Here is a 19,779-nt window from a genome sequence, read left to right as displayed (position 1 = left end):
ATGTAAGAGCAGGGTAGATTCAGGGTTAAAATTATTTTTATCTTATTTTCAACTATATTATTATTTTCAACTTATTCATTTTGGTTATCTCAAATAGACTAGAAATAAGTTGCTGGCTCCTGAGATATATTTTAAAATTTTTGTGTACTGTCTAATTAAAGTTTGTTTTAATTAGCATCAATTTAGCAGCGTTTTTAGAATTGTTGAGGGATATAATATTTTACAGGTTGAACATTAATTTATTGTGAGAAAGATATTAGTTACGTTTAGTAAAATAAAATTTATTTTAATTGGTATTTTCTGTACAATAAAATTTAAATTACAATAAGTATGCAGTTTTGTATCCCAACGGTTTCGTAAATAAAAATTATAAAAGAATGTTACTAAAACAAAAACTTTTTTAGTGAATAATTTTCGAAATACGTTTCCTTTTATAATTTATACGTTTTTAAGTTTAACCGCATGCACAAAACCAACATGCTTTTTGGCATAATTTACCGTATGCGGCATTTCAAGAAAATAGGTAATATTAATAATTTTTTTAATCACAAATTTAGGTCAGTTATTTGGACGAAATATAGTGATCGATCTGTGCTTGTAATGTCCTTTTTACCTACTTGGCAAACAACGAAAATCGGCGATAGATAACAAGATTCAAAGAACATATGGGCCATTTAAAATATGGAAGAATTGAAAAATCATGTGTAGCCGCTCACGTTATCGAAAACGACCACAAAATTGGCAGATCAAACCTTAAGCTCCTGAAATTAGTACCCAATCCTTGCGAATTAGACGCTTATGAAAGCATCTTCATTCAAAAGCTGGGTAATGAAACAATGAACTTGGACAAAGGACTTATTCCAAATTCGGATTTAATAAAAATTGCAAAATGTTGTAATAATAAAGGATTATATTTTTTTCATGATTTATTTATAGTTTTTTAATTTAGGTTTGATTTGTAATTTATTATTTTAAACGTCAAAAAATACTCGAATAGGCTTGCGCACAAGTATCAAGTTCATTGGCCAAGCACTAGTCAACTGATGGAAGTTGATTGGCTAGCGCCACTGATACTACAATTTGACAGATACTGTGATATAAATTGTAGACACACGAAAGTATCATTGTGCAGTCCGCCACCAAATTAGCAAAGAGTAACATTCATAATAAGGGTAATCACTAGCTAATTTTTACTGATGATGACTACTTGGTAGTCGAAAATACGTATTTTAAAAATACAAAAAACTGATCTAGGAAATTGGGGCAAAAATCGAAATTTATTTCGATATGTCCTAGAGTTCTCATTTATTATCTTCGATAATATTTATAACAAACGTTAATCGAGTTTTCTAGGCAAGAAACTTTCCGACATTACAGCTAGTTATTTCATAAAATAATTTAACTGAAATTAAATAGACAAGTGTTGGGAAAGAGAATCTCATTTAATATCTAAATCAGCCTTTAGCTTATAGTTATTTGTTTTGCATGTTCAGTGAGTATTTGATGTAAGCAACACACAAAGTAATAATTTTGAAATATATATTCCCATCCAATAGTAATAGTAATAGAAATAGTAATAGTAATATGGTAACTTGAACCACATACAGTTCAGATGGATTCCACACATTTAGTATTTGAATTTGAATCAAGAGTGAGTTGTTGAGTTTGTAGTTCGTTTGTAATGCAAGTGTTTAACTAATTTGCAATATTAATTTGCATAAGCGTAGTGTATCGTAAACGTTTAGTAATCAAAATAGTATATTCTTGTGTTTGAACATACAAAACACACCACACTAATATTAATTTCGTTTCATTTATAATCAAGATCTCATAGACTAAGAGCCCATACCGAAAAAAGGCGTTCCATCGTAGCCTCAAAATTATAAAGAGAAAGTGATCTGAAAATTTTTAACTAAGTTTCTTAACTAATTTATTGCAGAGGCTTTTATTCAAACTAGTGTCGTTTAAATCTGAGAAAAGTATATCATTATTATAATATTTGATTAAAAAGACTAGTTTTCCAGCCTTTTATCCCAGCCGGTTTCCTAATTTGGTCTGAACAAATCCAAAGGTAGAAAACACTCTTTCCACAGCAGCTTGCATACACAAAAATGATTGTATGTCAAATCGTGATGTCATTCAAGACGTCATGACACTCTTTTACACGTTTTCGAACATACAAAAGGGAAATCAACGCTCTGTGTGCGCGTAAAAATATAGTTAAATTAAATAATAAAATAAAAAAATCATGATTTTTTCCAACCCTGTTTTTCACTAATATCATAAAAATATTAAAACAATCCTGACCTGCATATGCTGTTGTTGCTGTTGCTGCTGCTGTTGTTGTTGCTGCTGCTGTTGTTGCTGTTGCTGTTGTTGTTGTTGCTGTTGCTGTTGTTGCTGTTGTTGCAACTGTTGTAAATAATGCTGCTGAGCAGCCGCAGCCAATTGATGCTGTTGTAATCCAACAGCACTCATTGGTAATCCATGATGTGGTGTTAAGTGGTAAACAAGTTGTTGTTGTTCCGCACTTGTATTACCTTGTTGTTGGCCACCGATGCCAAGATTCTGTTGTGCTTGCGCTTGTTGATGCTGTTGTTGTTGTTTGAGTGCACCCAAACCAGCACCTACACCCACACCAACAGCTTGTTGCAATGCTGCTGTTGCATTTAAATCGTATGTCATTGTGTTACTGTGATGCGCAGGTAGGTGTCCAGTGGCTGAGCCATGATGCCCTAAGCCAGACATACCTAACATTGCGGCAGCCGTATCATTTGTCATTTTTGAGGGTATGGAAAATTTCCATTTATCGTGATTCTGTAAATGAAAACAAATTATTAGTTTTATATCATTAACCATAAATATACGCATGCGCATAAGATAGAGTGCAGTATAGTAAAAATGATCGGAAAAAAATCTCAGTTTGCGTTGAATCAAAGTTCGGGGTAATTTTAATGGAGAGGACATGCCCTCAGAACAATTGCAATTATACCGGTAAAATAAGCTTTTACGTGAAAGGTAGTCGTAGCAAAACGTGTTCAGAACAATATTTCTGAAAACTTTTGTTTGAAGCTTTTCTCAAATTTCAAATATTCAACCCCCTTTTAATCAGTTTTTTATAAATTTAAAAAAATGTTAATCAACAAAGCACTCAAAGGAGTTTGAGATGATCCCGATAAGACCATTTTTCTCGGAGATATAGATAATTAAATTTTGTTAAAAGGGGTCATTTTTTTGATGTCGCGTGCATTAATTAATTAATAAAATAAATACAGACATACATATAATTGTTAGTAGGTGTGTGTAAGAAATTATTAAATTATTATCAGTATAAAATGAGGAAATCAATAATTTGTATTGATTATTCACAGAGCCAACCTACGTATTTATAATTAAGTATTTTATGAATATGAATATGACTGTGAAAATTATTAATAATACGTCACGCAAAACATTAAATTGGTTACCGATTCTGATACCGATACCGATACCGAATTTATATTTATTTTACTAGAAACGTTACTATAAATAACAACTACATACTTAACTTTATCTGAAATGCGATAACAAGTAATCTATTTGCGCCGTGCATGAGTTTTATTTCAAGGAGTTACCATAATTACGACACACTATTTTATGAATATAATTGAACGAATGTACATGTCTGTGGGTTGTGTATAACATTGTAAGAAAATTGTAATGTGAGGTATATCTGGGCACCAACTTTTTTTGCTTCAAATTATCTTAAATTTTTAATTTCTTGATCAAACTGTAGCATAACGAAAGCAATGCTATGTTAAACGCGGATGCAAAATATAGTTTAAGCAGAATATGTATGTTTTTCGTTACCGAATCCTATCTTATTTACATACAAAAGCGAATCACTTTAAAAGCTAAACAAGGATAAACAATTTTATAAAAGAAAAACAAACAATTTTCAACAAACAAAAAACACAATCTCATTTTCATAAAACAACATAACGTTTTTTTTTTTATTTATCAGCCACCTTGAGATTCGTTTTTCCCGTACGATGCAGAAAATGGGTAATTTAATATCGATTGGTGTTAAATTTAAATAAATAAATATCTATATAAAAAAAATAAGTGGAAAATTAATATTTTAAAATAATTTATATATCAAATGTTATTAATTACAGTTTGTTTAATTAAATATGCTCTGTTTGGTATTGGTATAACTATTTTAATAATTCATTTATTCAAAAATCAATTAAATTGCATTCACCAAACAAAATAGTATTTTTTATCGCTTATCGATTTTTATTAACCTTTAACTGCTGACGTAGGAACATTCAAGTTTAACGAAAGTAATAACTATTTTTGAAAAAGTACCTCAAAATGTTGATTTTGCTAATAAAAAGCCACAACAAATTTATCTCAGAAAAACACACGCTTTCTTACCAAAAACTTAAATTAAATTTATACCTTTTTTAAAAACTGTCAAAAACGCGGGCATCCAATGTGATGACGTAATATCGGTATCATTAATACGAAATAACACAAATAAGTTTGACAGATATATTCATAGACATCTGATTATAATAAATATAAATACTTATTACCTATGTATATATTATACTCAGCTGTCTACACTGAACTAAATGGTCTATGGCTCATAGCGATATGACATCACAGCAGGGTTTGCCCGCGTTTTAGGTCACGTGATATACAGTTTAAAAATTACGATTTTTAATTTTAATATTTTAAAAGAAAAATGTGCTTTTATGACTCGAAATCAGAATATTTAAGTATATTTTTACATAAATTTTAACTTTTTTCAAATTATGATGCTTCCAGTAGCTGCGTATTTGGTCACTTATAAGCAGTGCGTGATGGTGTGTGTGTCGCCACGCCACCATCATCACCAAATTTTTGTAGGCCTCTCCCACCCCACTTTTTTTTTGAAAACTTATTATCATTCATAGTATATACCGAAATCGCTCGTGCCTACACGTACATCATCACTTACGATCTCTTAGGGGGTAAACTCGAAGCTACTAGAAGTACCGTATTATGCGGTCGCCTACCTGATAAAAAAACTTCTCTAAATCTTTAGGCATCGACATATCAAGATTGTGGAACATAAAATTCATTGTTTCTCATTTATGACATCTGCAAATTAGTTTTGATAAACATTTGAGGCCATCAGTAAATGCTCAATGGTTGAATATTGTTTCAGAAAAACTCACAGATACAGAACACTAACACACCGATAATAACAGTGAAAAGTGAACAGACAATATTAAATCAATAACTAACAATAAAATTAAATTGAAGGCAATAATATTATTATTATGTATATGTATACATACATTGTATGTATGTATCTGTGTAGAAACAAAACCACTTGTATGGTTTTATTTTTGAAGCTTCAATACTTAGTGTTTAGTTTTAGTTATATACTATTCTGTCTATTAACACAACTATTATAGGTCTACCATTGCATTCTACATAGCTGTGACTATATTCACTCAACTATTATTACTCCACTCAAAATAATTACAAATCAGTGTTGGCCTTGTGCGGGTAAATACCCGTTTTTCATATAATTTGAGTACTGCAGGGTAGTTAAATATTACCGGGTAAAATTTAAGAAGTTTTGAAAATTTTCATGAAGTATTAACATCTTTGCTTGCATTGTAACAGATTTGCATACATTCTTGATATATGTGATCTTTCTGCTCGGTTATTTTAGGTATATTTTCATATATTTGATTTCATTTATATTTAAATACAACATCTTATGTGTGTTTGTGTGACAACTTGACGAGAAAGAGAAATAGAGAATGCTAACGCAATATACAGTATGTTCGATTTATATCTAGGCATATAAATATCACCAGTATGAAAGAGTACATGCGTTAAGCAATGCATCTAAGTAACAGGTATTATAGGTGTTATATGAAATTGCAAAAGTGATTTGTATCGTGGCATATCTGTTGTAATTCATCTATTCAACTAAAAAACTCTCACTACCCAAGCGTCTTACAAGTATGTCAACGCATATCGAAGCTTCAACACATGTATATAATACATCTCACTTAGATGCTTTGCTTAACGCTTGTATTCTGTCATACTCGTGATATTTATATGCCTAGATGTAAATCGAACTTTCCGTCTGTTGTGTCTTGAGTCTTGAGGTATACACTATACACAACACCAGGCAATCATAGCTTACTGCACTAGCGCTCGCGCGCACCAAAGCAACTAACAGTTCAGTTAAGCAACGAACCTAAGTCACTTTACTGAACTGCATTGCTGAGTATCCAACATACTGTCAATATAATTTAAAAAATTTCATTATTATTAAAAAAAGCTTCTTTGATTAAAAAAAAACTAGCTAATTAATAACACGGGTAATTTTTCTGACAAAGTTCATCATTCTTAAATTCCTGTCGCTGTCAATATAATATTTTTCATACTGATTAAAGTTTCTTCGATAAAAAAGAAAAAAAAAACTTATTAATTACACGAGTAATTTTGTTTTTCTCAACTATTTCTCATTTTTTAACATTTACCAAGCTAATTACGTTTTGACTTAGCATATATTTCATCTCAATTTCATAGTAAGATAACATATCAGATGTTATGATACATATCATATGCGACTACTGCAAGGCTCGTTCGTTTTATGCATGTTGCAACGGCGAAAATATGCTAGTCAGAAGGAAAAATCTAAATATACAAATTGGTGGGGATTTTTATGCTCAACAACATTGAAGTAGTTTTTTTTTTACAATTTTAAAAAGCAGTCTAAATGAGGAAAATTGTATTTAATTCTCTCTAGTCTGAATAATTTTTGGTTTATGCAGATTTTTTCTCTTGAATGTAAATTTTTTTAGATAAACTTCAAAAAATTGTTACTTATTATGAAACTTGACATGAGACATTGTTGCTATTCTTACTTCTAAAAATCAGTGATATTTCATCTATTTTGAGTGGAGTATATTGTTTTTACAGACAGCACATCACTACATAACAGTCTCCATAGATTAGGATACAAATCTAGTCCTGGTATTTCCGCTTTGACTTAATGTCCCCTTCATTGTTTTGTTTTTATAACTTTAATCAATTTGGTGCGTTTAAAATACTAGGTGTACCATTTTCAGACATCATTTTAAACAATGCTGTTGAAAATTCATAAAATTTGTGCACTATGTGCATTATTGGAAATGGGAAGAAAGTCTTATTACTTTGTGTGTAAGAGCGGCTGTCTTTTTTTACTTGCATGACGTAAAAAACAAACGATTGTCTAATCAACACTGTTTATGCATGGTATTTCAATAATTAACTAAGTCAATTGTTTTTTATTTCAGTTGTTTCTTTCCTACATCATTCAAACTTTTACATTATGTTATAATTTTTTTTTCTAGTGGCCTTCAGGGTCAAACTTAAGGTCAAATCCAAGGTCATCATAAGATTTTACGATCAAAATCCTTCAACATTTGTCTTGGTAATTTTTTTCTAAAATTCAGGGGTATCTCGAGCTTTTAGAGCACCCCGTATACAAGAATCATAATTTAATAAAATCTGTTAGTGTGCATGTGAAAAAAAAAATGGATACATTAATTATATTATAAAATGAATGTTATTATATAACAATCATAAATCAGAATGTCTAGGATACCCCATACATTTGAATCACAAGATAGTAAATCCTTGACCAGTATCTGGTAGTAGTATAGCAAGCAATAAAAATGGGATACATAGAAAATGAAAACCTTGGAGTTACTTTATAAAAATAATTTTTAAACATGAAAAACATTTCAAACAGTGGTCCCAAAAGTACTAACGTAAGACATATAAGGCAAGGCAAGCATATTATATACAATGATCATAAAAACTACCAACTACATGAACAAGAAGGAATAAAAGCTTATTCAATAATAACAAGTTCTGTTTTGTTTTGTTTTCTTTTTTTTTTTTTATTATTATGGTCGTTTTGTATGAAAAATACAATATTTTTATACAAAATCAATGCAATACAATAATAGTGTATGGGCAGCAACATGCATGAGTTTTATTTCAGGCTGTATCCATAGTAACCATAATTGTATGGATAGATATATAAGTTTATATGGTTGAAATATATGGATTACATTGAAAATTTAATATTATTTTGTAACAAATTTAAATAAGTAGTTATGTTAATTTACATTTAAAAAATATTATTTATGCAACTTCGTTTCTTATTTTCACAAGTTCTAATTGTTATTATACCATGTAATATGCAAGGTATACTAAGTTTATTCCCAAGTTTGTAACGCTTAAAAATATTGATGCTACGAACAAAATTTTGGTATAGGTGTTCATAGAATCACCCAATTAGTCCATTTCCGGTTGACCATCCGTCCGTCTGTGGACACGATAAGTCAAAAACGAAATAAGATATCAAGCTGAAATTTTTACAGCGAACTTAGTACGTAAAAAGTTAGGTCGAGTTCGTAAATGAGCATCATAGGTCAATTGGGTCTTGGGTCCGTAGGACCCATCTTGTAAACCGTTAGAGGTAGAAAAAATTTGAATATAAAAAAATTTCCTTATCAAAAAATAAACAACTTTTGTTTGAAACATTTTTTCGTAAACATCAGTGTTCACTGTAAATTGTATAGTATGTATTATATGGGAATATCAGTTATGTGTATGTGTGACATGTATGTATGTAAAATGTGTTAGAGTAATCAACACTGTCTATACATGGTATTTCAACAATTAACTCAGTCAATTGTTTGTTTTCACTTGTTTTTCAATATTTTCAAATTGACATTTACTAATCCATTTACATATAAACAATTGAAAGATAGTCATGTCTTAAATAAAACGCATGATTTAATGCAAATTTTATAAGATAATATCGCTACGATCGATTTAGCTGTCCCACCAACAGTGCTCCCTGCCAATATATTGTAAATTTTACCTTTTGGCAAACAAATCAATAACCTCTTCGTAAATCTAATAAGTGTATCCATTACAAAACATTATAGCATTGTAGGCATTGCAAAACCTAAAGCCATCATAAAACATTTGATTTCTATTTACAGAGAAAAAATAATAATTTTCTATTACATTAATTTTGGAAACACAATTTAAAAAAATCAACGGAATAAATTTTTTTAGTTTCCCTCTAAAATGCAAATATCTCGGTTAATATTAAATTAACTTTAAAAACAAGTAAAAACAAACAATGGACTGAGTTAATTGTTGAAATACTCTTTACAGAAACTGATGAATGTCGTTGATTGCATTATTTTTAACCTCTAATGAAAATAATGAAATTTCGAATTGATTTTCTACTGCAGGTGCCATTTTAGAAGGGATTTTTCGAAAATCATCCCCTAAGATGAAATAGGGTAACAGAGCGAATAAGTACTTTGGACAAATGACTCAGCGACTAGACTATAACATGTTATTGTTCAAAATATTTAAATTTGAACATATAAAACAATAATAAACAAACCAAAAAACGTTTTATTACACCTAAAATGTGCATGAACATGAATACATTTTGTTGATAATGCTGTTGTGTTTAGACTGGTGAGTGCCAGAGTGGTGAGTACAGAGCAGTGAGCTACCTACCAGCTAACATACATAAACCATCATCATAAAACTGTAATCATTAAAAACCATGTTTTTTTTTTGTGTTATTCGCATTAATCAGGTTTTTTTTTGTTGTCTCCAATTTATTGTACTACAATTAAAATTATTATCTTTTTTAATTATACCACAAAATCAAAAACATTGCCTATTAAGGACATTCCCAAAAAAATTGAAATACGTATGAAAATATTTGAGTTTTACGTTTTAAATTTTGAGATTTAATTCTGTTAGAACTCTAAAAGAAAATTAGACAAAAATTAAGAGTACAATTTTTCGATATACTTCAGTTTTTGAAATATTGATGCCTAAAAGAAAATCATAGAATAAATAACACAAAAATGCTTTATGCAGTCGGGGTCGATTAATATTCGTTGTGTGCGTAGTCATGATAGGGACAATAAAAACGATGCCAGCGCTTCCAGTGAAAAATTTTGGCGTTAAAGGAATGTCAAATTAAAATTATTTAAAAACACTAATAAATTAAACTTGCATTAAAAATTGTGAAAACAAGAAATCAAATTGCACAAATATTATTTTTCAAATGTAATTTATCATAATTATTTATTTAAATTTGTTAGACAATAATATTAAATTTTCAATGTAAATGATAAATGCAATCCATACAATTATATATTTACTATATAATTCTATAATTAAAGTAGAGTATCGTTACCATGGAAACGCCTCCAATAAAACTCACACACGGGGCGAATACAGACCGACTCAAATATTCTTAAGTCGCTATGCAAACTACTGGACTTGTTTTTTTTCTTTTCAGATTTTATTTAACGCAGTCGGGTTATTAATTTATTTTTGACTTTGTCGGTTTGAAAAAATTCGGCGAGTATATAAAAACACATTTGATTGTCAAAAATCAAAAACTTTCAATAAGCGAATTTAATTAAAGTACTTATTATTACGATACACTACTGCCAAACAAACAAAAATAATAAACCGTTGTGCAATTATCTGTAACGTTTATAAGTTTTACGTACAACTGAATATGACGCACAAAATAAAGTTATTTTCAATTATATAAAATAATTAAGTTTTTTAATTATTTTTTTTGTTGGTATTATCAACCAATTTAATTAAAAATAATTCGTTAAATTTTTTTTCTAATTAATTTACATATTAGAATAAAAACCGGGACAAAGGCCTATTCAAGTAGCAGATTCTGGAGAAGAATAAAAAGTTACAAAAAACGGTCACCCTCCAAATTTTAAACTATGGAATACAAAATTATTGCGAACCAGATACGTTAATTAAAGGTAGAAGCGTAACTAAGTACGACTTTGAGTACGATCTTTTTACCGTAATTATCTGCATCAAAAGACAATTTTCCTGTTTCAGCTTGCTAAGGAACCTATTTCTCTCACATAAAATTCCTCATAAAGGTACCAAAATTTCTGTTTCATTGAGCGTTGAGCACTTTTGGTATAAAACAAGGCTCGAAAAAACTTCAACAATGGATACATGCATACTTCTATGTCAAATATTATGAAAACTTAGTACCAATTATTAGAAAAATATGTGCATTCATCACTAGTAAAATTATTTTTTAATAAAAATAAAAAATCCTCCCAATTATTCACGAAACTCAATATTTTGAGCATCACCAGACATTAACTCATCAAAAGAAAATGACACCATTTTGGTGATATAACTATAATTTTATATGTAAATCACTCGAAATGTTATAGTAATAACACTTAGAATGGTTTAAGTTTTGCTTTTAGAAAAAAATGACGGACTCATCTCGTTAATAATAAATTCCAAATTTCTCTAAGAATGAGGTACAAATATTGAGGTTGTTGTGAAAGAAGGACCTATGTAGTGAAAACTATTTTTCTAATAATATAACAATCAGTGTTTTTCCAAATTGTATCCTATTTTTCAATCTTTTAAATAATTCCAGTGGGTATCTTTTTATTTTGGAACAAATCTACTCTAAATAATCCATAAGCAAACATCTTCTTTTAAGTAAAATTGATTTTCGTTTTGCATTATACATAGAGAAATATAAGAGCAATAATATATATAGATATCAAAACAGATAAGCCAACACAAAAACAAAGCGAATTATTTCCGTTGTTCTAATATTTTCATGTATTATTGACATTAAATTAATGTGAAAATCGTAACATATTTGGATGAAGCTCTTTTCCCATCTCCACGAACCCATTCTTACTTATTATTAAAGTTTGAAGCGTCTGAGAAGTTTTATCAATAAATAAAATAATAAGTTGATACGGAATCCCTAACGAATAATATGTTGAAAAATTGCATTGAAACTACTGACTGTAGCTAATAAACACATACAACATATAACAGAATATATAAGGTATCGTATCAGACACGAAAATCTGTGAAAACATTTTTATTTTTAAAATCAAACAAAGGATATTCATTTGTCTGACTATTTTTATACCCTGTATATATGAAATATATATCAAGGTATACTAATTTTAGTTACAAATTTGTAACGCTTAGATATATTGATAATACGAACAAAATTTTGATATTAGTCCTTTTCTGGTTTTCTTCACGTCTGTTATCACACGTAACTCAAAAACGAAAAGAGATATAAGGACGTAAAAAGTAAGTTTCAGTTCGTAAATGAGCAACATAGCTCTTTGATTCTTGAATTTGTAGGTCCCATCTTGTAAAACCGTTCGAGATAGAACAGTTTAAATGAAAAAATGTTCTTTTAAAAAAATTAACAACTTTTGTTTGAAACATTTTTTCATAAACATTACTATTTACCCATCAGAGCCCAAATTAAGAAAACCAAATACAGTCAAACCTGAGTAAGTGAGAACTGGATAAGTGAGAAAACTCTATAAGTGAGTATAATAGTCAGGACCCGTCATTTTAAGCTCCCAGAACCTCTATTAGCGAGAAACAGAAACCTCTGTAAGAGAGAGTCGTTTTTCCCTCATGAACCTCCGTAAATGAGATTGCTATTTATCTATACTTCTATAAACCACAGTCGAGCTTTATTTATTTTTTTTATTTTGGAGGAACTTATTGTTATTGCAGCGTACCTCTATAAGACAGAAACGATGCCCATGTACCTGCATTAGCGAGAAACTCGGGATAGTGAGAAACCTCTATAAGCGAGAATTAGATTGTGCTAACTAACTCTCTCGCTTATCCACGATTGACTGTAAATGGTTTTAAATTCTTCTAAATTATTAAAAATAAAGCAAGCCCTGACATTCAAAACATTCTATACAGGGTATTTCTACACTTAACTCAGTCAATTGCTTATGACTGAGATATATCTCTTATGACTACAACCATAAAGGCATATTTTGGAAACTGTTAATTAATAAATGCAGAAAGGACCCCGAACAACTTTAAATGGAAAATGACTTTCGGTCAAATGTCCCCAAAATTGTTTTCCATTTTGAAACTTCTGGTTCTGAGATATGGCAACCGCAAGTGTCCAAAAATGCAATTGTTCTCTGCTAATGGTTTACGTTTAGAGATTTTATGAAATCTTTTTGCAATTGAAAAAAAAATGTTATTTTGAATTTTTCAGTTTAAAAAAAATTTAATTATTATTGTCTGCTCGATAAGATAAAAATAAAAAATACCAAACAGCAAACAAAGTTCATTTCATCAATCAGTTGTCAGTTCAACAAGAAATGCATCATTTTTTATTTTATCAGGTTCTGTTTTTCAAAAAGGTGTATAAAAAGTTTGTCAATTTTTTTATCTGTTGTCACCTGGGTGAAAATGTGTGCGCTCATTTCAGTGATTGGGCCCAAATTTTTTTTACCAACATTACAAAGCATTATTGAATTGTCAAGGAACCTATACCAGATCGGCAATATCAATGGCAATTCTACCTTCTTTTTATGGGTCGTTAAACGTCCATTTTTCTTAAGGTAATTCCTCAAAGAGTGAATGTATGATCATACTTAAGATTTTCATTTCGAATTTTATTTATAAATTCTGTTAGAAATTAAGAATAAAATTTTTCGGCATATACCACAGAGAACTATAGTTTTCGACAAGAAAAATTGCCAACAAAAAAGTTACCATTTTAGTAAGGAACAATTAGCTAATATAAAGTGGTCATTTATCGCTTCTCAGTTACGATACTATATTGTCTCTGGAAATCAAGTACATATTTCAGATCCTCAAAAAATGCGGTATTAAGGATTTAACAGTTTTTATTTGAGGCATTTTTCGAGTTATTGAGACCGAATCATTAAAATAAAAACGAAATTTTTCTAAAATTTTACTCAGAATCCTTCCCAATCCTATTTTATTTAATATTAGAGTAAAACAAATTGGATTTTCCTTTTTTATCTTAAAAAAATATCATTTGTTTAGGGTTGAATAAAGATAGTTTAAAAAAAAACAAGTATTGTCTTTGTATACACTTGATGGATATTTTACAATTTACTTGCACATAAATAAACAAAAACTTTCAAAATCAAAATATTAATGTTGATAATTTTATGAATATAATGTAAGTCAAAAAATCTCCAACGAATACAAGGTCACTTAACTAAAAAATTAATAACGGTCACTAAACTTATCCTTAATAAGAGAAAATAATTGAATACAAAAATCAGCCATGCATAATACACAAAGCACTCACTAAATTATAGCGAGCCACGGAACTACTTACTAAAAGCAGGTGTGAAATAATAAAACTTTATCAAAACGAACTAAGCATTTTTTTTTTAATAAATAAATAAAATAATAAAATGAAACCTACATCAATAATTGTATCATCTCCTAGGGCCCATCTAGCTTGTTTAGGCCCATAAGGAGAGAATTCTGGATCTGGAGGTCGTTGAAATACATAACCGACCGCAGCGTCGTCTTGTGAACGCTGTTGAGCCGCCCCATTGTCCATTGGAGCATCAGACACAACTCCAACCCCCCCGGCAACCATACCAGTGCCCCCGCCGCAAGGCCACTTCATCGGTGACACTGCATCAATATAACAACAAATCATTAGTAATATGATTTTAATTTAATTTCGTCTCAAAAAAACTACAAATTCATGTCAAAAAATCATCCCACGCGTACTTTGCTATGACAATGTAATTTATTCAGTTGATTGTCATTCATAATTGAATGCTATTAAAAAATATAAATAAACTGCTTATAAACATTGCAGTTATGAATACTCCAAAAATGTTTGGAAATTACAAATATTACGACTTCAAACACTTCAAAAGGGCTTGGATATGTTATTTTATGGAAAAAAATACAAAATTTTATTAACATGACATTTCAGAACTTACAAAGTGGCGGCATGAAAACAAATGGCAAACAACTTCTAAATGACAGACTGTTTACACAAAGAAACTGGTATGAAATTTGAGTAAGTACACAAAATTTCAATAAAAACCGTATGCAAATATATACCTGCAATGATTTTATGGGCGTATGAACCATTAACAAGACGTACTGTCGTAAATAATTGACGTAAAATACGTCGGCGTCGGCTTAACAAAAATTATATTCACTAAAAAAACACACAAGCACAAATATTCACGAAATCACAAAATAAACACGAATAAAACATGAAAATATTATCACTAACTATACAAGAAACTATTTACAATGTACAATTTGAACAATAAACACTATTTACGCCATTTATTTTGCTTGATATTTGCAGATTTTAAAATGTCTATAAGCGATGAGCGTATATGCTCGCCATTTTGTATCAATGCGCACGCAACATTAACACTAGACTGCAGTGGAATCAGAATAGTTGATAAAAAAAACACGAACCGCGCTACATTCAATAATTCGCTATTATTTTTAATATTTAATAATTATTCATATTTAAGTAAACTTTTTGAAAATTATTTTAAAATTATTTCTTTAATTTAAATCAGACTTTTATTTATAATTTAATTCAAACCATAAATTTTATTATCTGTTAAATTTATCACAAACAACTTATTATATGAATAAATACAGATTTGGTTTGTACCTTCACTAAAAAAATTCAATTTCTTCAACTATTAATTATTATACTACCTACTTTTATGTTGTTTATAAAATATTCGTAATAATTAATTAAATTTCATAAATTTAATTCAAAATTACTCATTTTTAAAACTTTAAATTTTAAAAATATACTTTCAAAAGTTGTGTATACATTTTATAAACAAGTGATCCTAACCATACAATTTTATCTCAGTCCGATTGTATACAGTTCATATTAGATTCCGAAGATGGCACTACCAACTTTATCATAAATTTTATATCGACATATCAAGAACATTTATGGATTCAACCCCCTATGCATCTAACTTAATCAAATTCAATAACAGACAACCTCTTAGAAAGTTAGAAAACGTTCATTCTCTTTACTCCAGCCTTCAAAAACTTTGTTTATAAATATATTGACATTTTATAAATCGAATTGTCTCCCTAATAAAAATTTTCCAATAATTTTATATATTATAGCTCGAAGCCATTACACTGTTATTTTGTTGCCTTAATCAAAAGGTGTTTCAATCAAGGCGTCGGTTTTAGCATTAAAAAAATGATGTAAAACATTTATATCAAAACTGATTTTAATGTTTACGTCTATTCAGGCTGTTATATAATATATAAAATTATCGTGTCACAGTGAATGATACAATACTCCTCCGAAAGGGCTTGAACGATTTTTATGAAATTTTATATGTATATTCGGTAGGTCTGAGAACCGGTCGTAATCCAATTTTCATACCCTTAAGTTATAAGTATGGTTCATCCCCAATTGATGTAGCATTGAAAAATACATACAACCCTAAATTTCACCCTTCTATCACCAACCCCTATTTTTATACCATGTATATATGAAATATATCAAGGTATACTAAGTTCAGTCCGAAGTTCTTAAACGCTTCAAAATATTGATGCAAAGAATAAAATTTTGGAATAGGTATTCGTAAAATCACCGTCTGTATGTCGACACGGTGACTCAAAAACGAAAAAACGTGCTCAGGACGTAAAAAGTGAAATCGAGTTCGTAAATGAGCATCTTGGGTCAATTGGGTTTTAGATCCATACAGAGATACCATAGAATACAATACATTCAGTCGATAAAATAGCTAATTGCCCTTTCGGACCCGAGTTCCCAATTACCTAGGCTGCTCATTTAAGAATTCAACCTCACTTTTTACATTGTATCAGCTTGATATCTCTTCTCTTTAAATTTTTATACCAAAATTTTGTTTGTAGCATCAATATTTTTTTAAGCGTTACAAACTTGGGACTAAACTTAGTATACCTATACCTTGATATATTTTATATATACATGGTATAAAAATAATATTTCAGCTTATCTCTCCAAAAACAGTTGTTTTTTTTTTCGGAAAATTTTTCACACAGAAAAGTTTTGATGCTGGCAAGAAGTGACATTCGCGGCAGCGAAATCTGACGCTTAGCTTTTAAAACGTTAATCAGACAATTGATGTCACTGCAGCATCATGATGAATTTATTGAGATGTATGATCTTCCGATATTAGACAACTATCCGATATGTTGGTGCTCTCTCCTACTAAACCTGCAACAAATTATGTGATGATAGATAACTTCTTATATTATTTATGCAGAAATTGCCAGACAGATTGACCAATATTACATTAAAAAATAATTTGATGAAAAAAATAATTGAAATACAAAATAAATTTTGATGCTACGTACATCTATCTACATAGCAAATAAAATTTTTTGAATTTCAATAAAAATTAATTACATTTTTCTTTCCGTTATAATAAAATAATTAAAATTTAGCAAACTTCATTTATTGTACGAAAAATGAAAAAAAAAAATTAACAATACAATGTTTAAAATATTTTCATTTTATTTACAAGAAATTCTTTCGTTAAGAAAAAAAAGTTCTTAGAAGAATGAAAAATATAATTTTGTAGCATATACAGAATGTTCCAAAATGTTTGTATCATAATTGAAACTGAAAACTTTTCTTTTTTATTCTACAGCTACAAGAAAATGTATATTTTCATGTGTTCATTATTGTATTTTTGCATTTAACATGTTTTACCAGCGAAAGTCAAAATTCATTTTTTTTTATTCAATTACCTAATCTCATCTACGTCTGTTTGAGTGTCACTGTTTGTCCCTCCTTACCTCCGTTCCCCTGCGAAATAAACTTTCCACATTTGTTATAGAATATATGAAAACGTCGTCAAGTTTCGGCCACATTTTTCTATTTTATCCATGTTTCCATTTAAGAAAGAATTTGAATAATCTAAGCAAAAAATCGGGCAAGGAATGGTTAAAAGTACCAGCTTTTTCCCAAAAATGATGTAGTAAAATATGCGATAATACAAAGAAAAATGAAAAATATTCTCAGATAATTTATGAGTTAGACATTTCGTTTGGCTAAGGCGTAATCCATTCCGTTCGCGGTATGCCTAGGGGTAGCGGGTTCGATTCCCGCTACCCCTAGAGAAAAATTTCGTAGTAATATGCGGTTATACTAAGAAAAATAAAAACGGCAATTTTGCCAGAAAATTTACCTGATTGAATTTTTTTTCGTAGTTTAGTACCTAATACTTATCCAATTTGCTAATTAGGTTTTTAAGGGTAAATCCATCTCAGGCCAGTGTATTGATTAAACTTTGTACATCCTGTACATATCCATATTAAGTTCAGAAAGGTTATTGTCCTTACTAGGTAAAATACACCATAATCACATCACACCATAACCATAGCATAGTCAGTTACTATACTTTACTATACATATAGTTATAATAATTATTATCAGAGTAATAAACGAATAACTGAGCTCTGTGAAATAACACCCCTAAATGCAAATTTCCATATAAATGCTGATTGAATTCGTTTTTCCATCATTTGTCCAAATTTGTCTTAAAGTTTTCGTAAAAAAACTTATGAGAGATGAACGAATACTTCAAATTAGAATGTTGTTATATCCGAAAGTTATTCCTTATAAAAAAATTGCCATTTTTTTTACGTTTTTTCCGAAAATGTAAGTGCCAATCATTTGTCCATGTTTTTCAACCCAAAATTGGTATGTGCCTATTCGTTAAAATAAAACTATGACAAAATAAGGTTTTACTTTAGGATTCCCAATTGTAAATTTTTCTTAAATGGTATTGACTTAAATTTAACATCTATTCAAAAAACTGTCAAGTACCACCCGGGTTTAATTATGGAGGGTTCCATACAAAGTATAACACTGTATTTTTATACCATGCATATATGTAATATGCAAGGTATACTAGTTATTGAAATAAATACCACGATACTCGAAATAAAATCTCCTTTTCATTTTATTTCGAGTATCGTGGTATTTATTTCAATAACTATGTCTCAACTCGAAGTCAACAAGAATTCATCCTTATAAGGTATACTACGTTTAGTCTCAAGTCACCTATTTAGTCCATTTCCGGTTGTCCGTCCGTCCGTCCGTCTGTGGAGACGATAACTCAAAAACGAAAAAAGATATCGAGCTGAAATTTTTACAGCGTACTCAGGACGTAAAAAGTGAGGTCGAGTTCGTAAATGAGCATCATAGGTCAGTTGGATCTTGGGTCCGTATGATCCATCTTGTAAACCGTTAGAGATAGAACAAAAGTTTAAATGTAAAAAATGTTCCTTATAAAAAAATAAACAACTTTTGCTTGAAACATTTTTTCGTAAACATCACTGTTTACCCGTGAGGGCGCCAATTAGGCGAAAATTTCATAGAATGTACCATACTTGAATATCAGTTCATATGTGTCACATGTATGCATGTGTTATGTGATAAAGAAATCAACACTGACTATTCATGGTATTTCAACAATTAATTCAGTCAATTGTTTGTTTTCACTTGTTATTAAAAGCTTTTGTACAAGAAAAAAGTACGTAACTCTCCGTACGAAAATATTCAATCTGTCAAAATTTAAGCTATCGTATACGGTTTATCAGATACAGTCCGCTGACGACCGGGCTGCGTAATCTTATTGATAGGGTTCTGTTCATTACCATTCATGTACGGAACCCTAAAAACTAAAACATTGAATATATGAGCTTCATATGGCTTTTATTAATTCATAATGGACCCATAAATCAGGTACATAGGGACTGCATAGAAATATGGCAAAAAGGATGATAATCAGAAATAATTTTGGGTGGACAAACCGTTCCCAAATGAATGAT

The 19,779-nt window shown here is 29.7% G+C and overlaps 1 protein-coding gene across 3 annotated transcripts in view; it reads right to left on the bottom strand.

Moving 5' to 3' along the window:
- LOC123294168 (pumilio homolog 2-like) overlaps window positions 1-15,316 on the bottom strand; it is a 396,258-nt gene extending 380,942 nt beyond the window's left edge. For 2 of the 3 annotated variants that reach the window (XM_044875274.1, XM_044875271.1), the window contains exons 1-3: window positions 15,056-15,316; window positions 14,354-14,571; window positions 2,308-2,817 (exon numbers count right to left, since the gene is read on the bottom strand). In XM_044875274.1, coding sequence (XP_044731209.1) covers window positions 2,308-2,817; window positions 14,354-14,571; window position 15,056 — 729 coding nt within the window. In that variant the 5' untranslated portion in view covers window positions 15,057-15,316. Of the gene's footprint in view, window positions 1-2,307; window positions 2,818-14,353; window positions 14,572-15,012 lie in introns of all 3 variants that reach the window. The other variant, XM_044875272.1, reaches the window with a different exon arrangement.
- Window positions 15,317-19,779: the final 4,463 nt, after the last annotated feature.

Source organism: Chrysoperla carnea, chromosome 2 (assembly GCF_905475395.1).
Source record: "Chrysoperla carnea chromosome 2, inChrCarn1.1, whole genome shotgun sequence".
Taxonomy (NCBI): Eukaryota; Metazoa; Arthropoda; class Insecta; order Neuroptera; family Chrysopidae; genus Chrysoperla; species Chrysoperla carnea.
The sequence above is the reverse complement of the archived record's forward strand: the minus strand, read 5'-3'. Positions and strand labels throughout refer to the sequence as shown.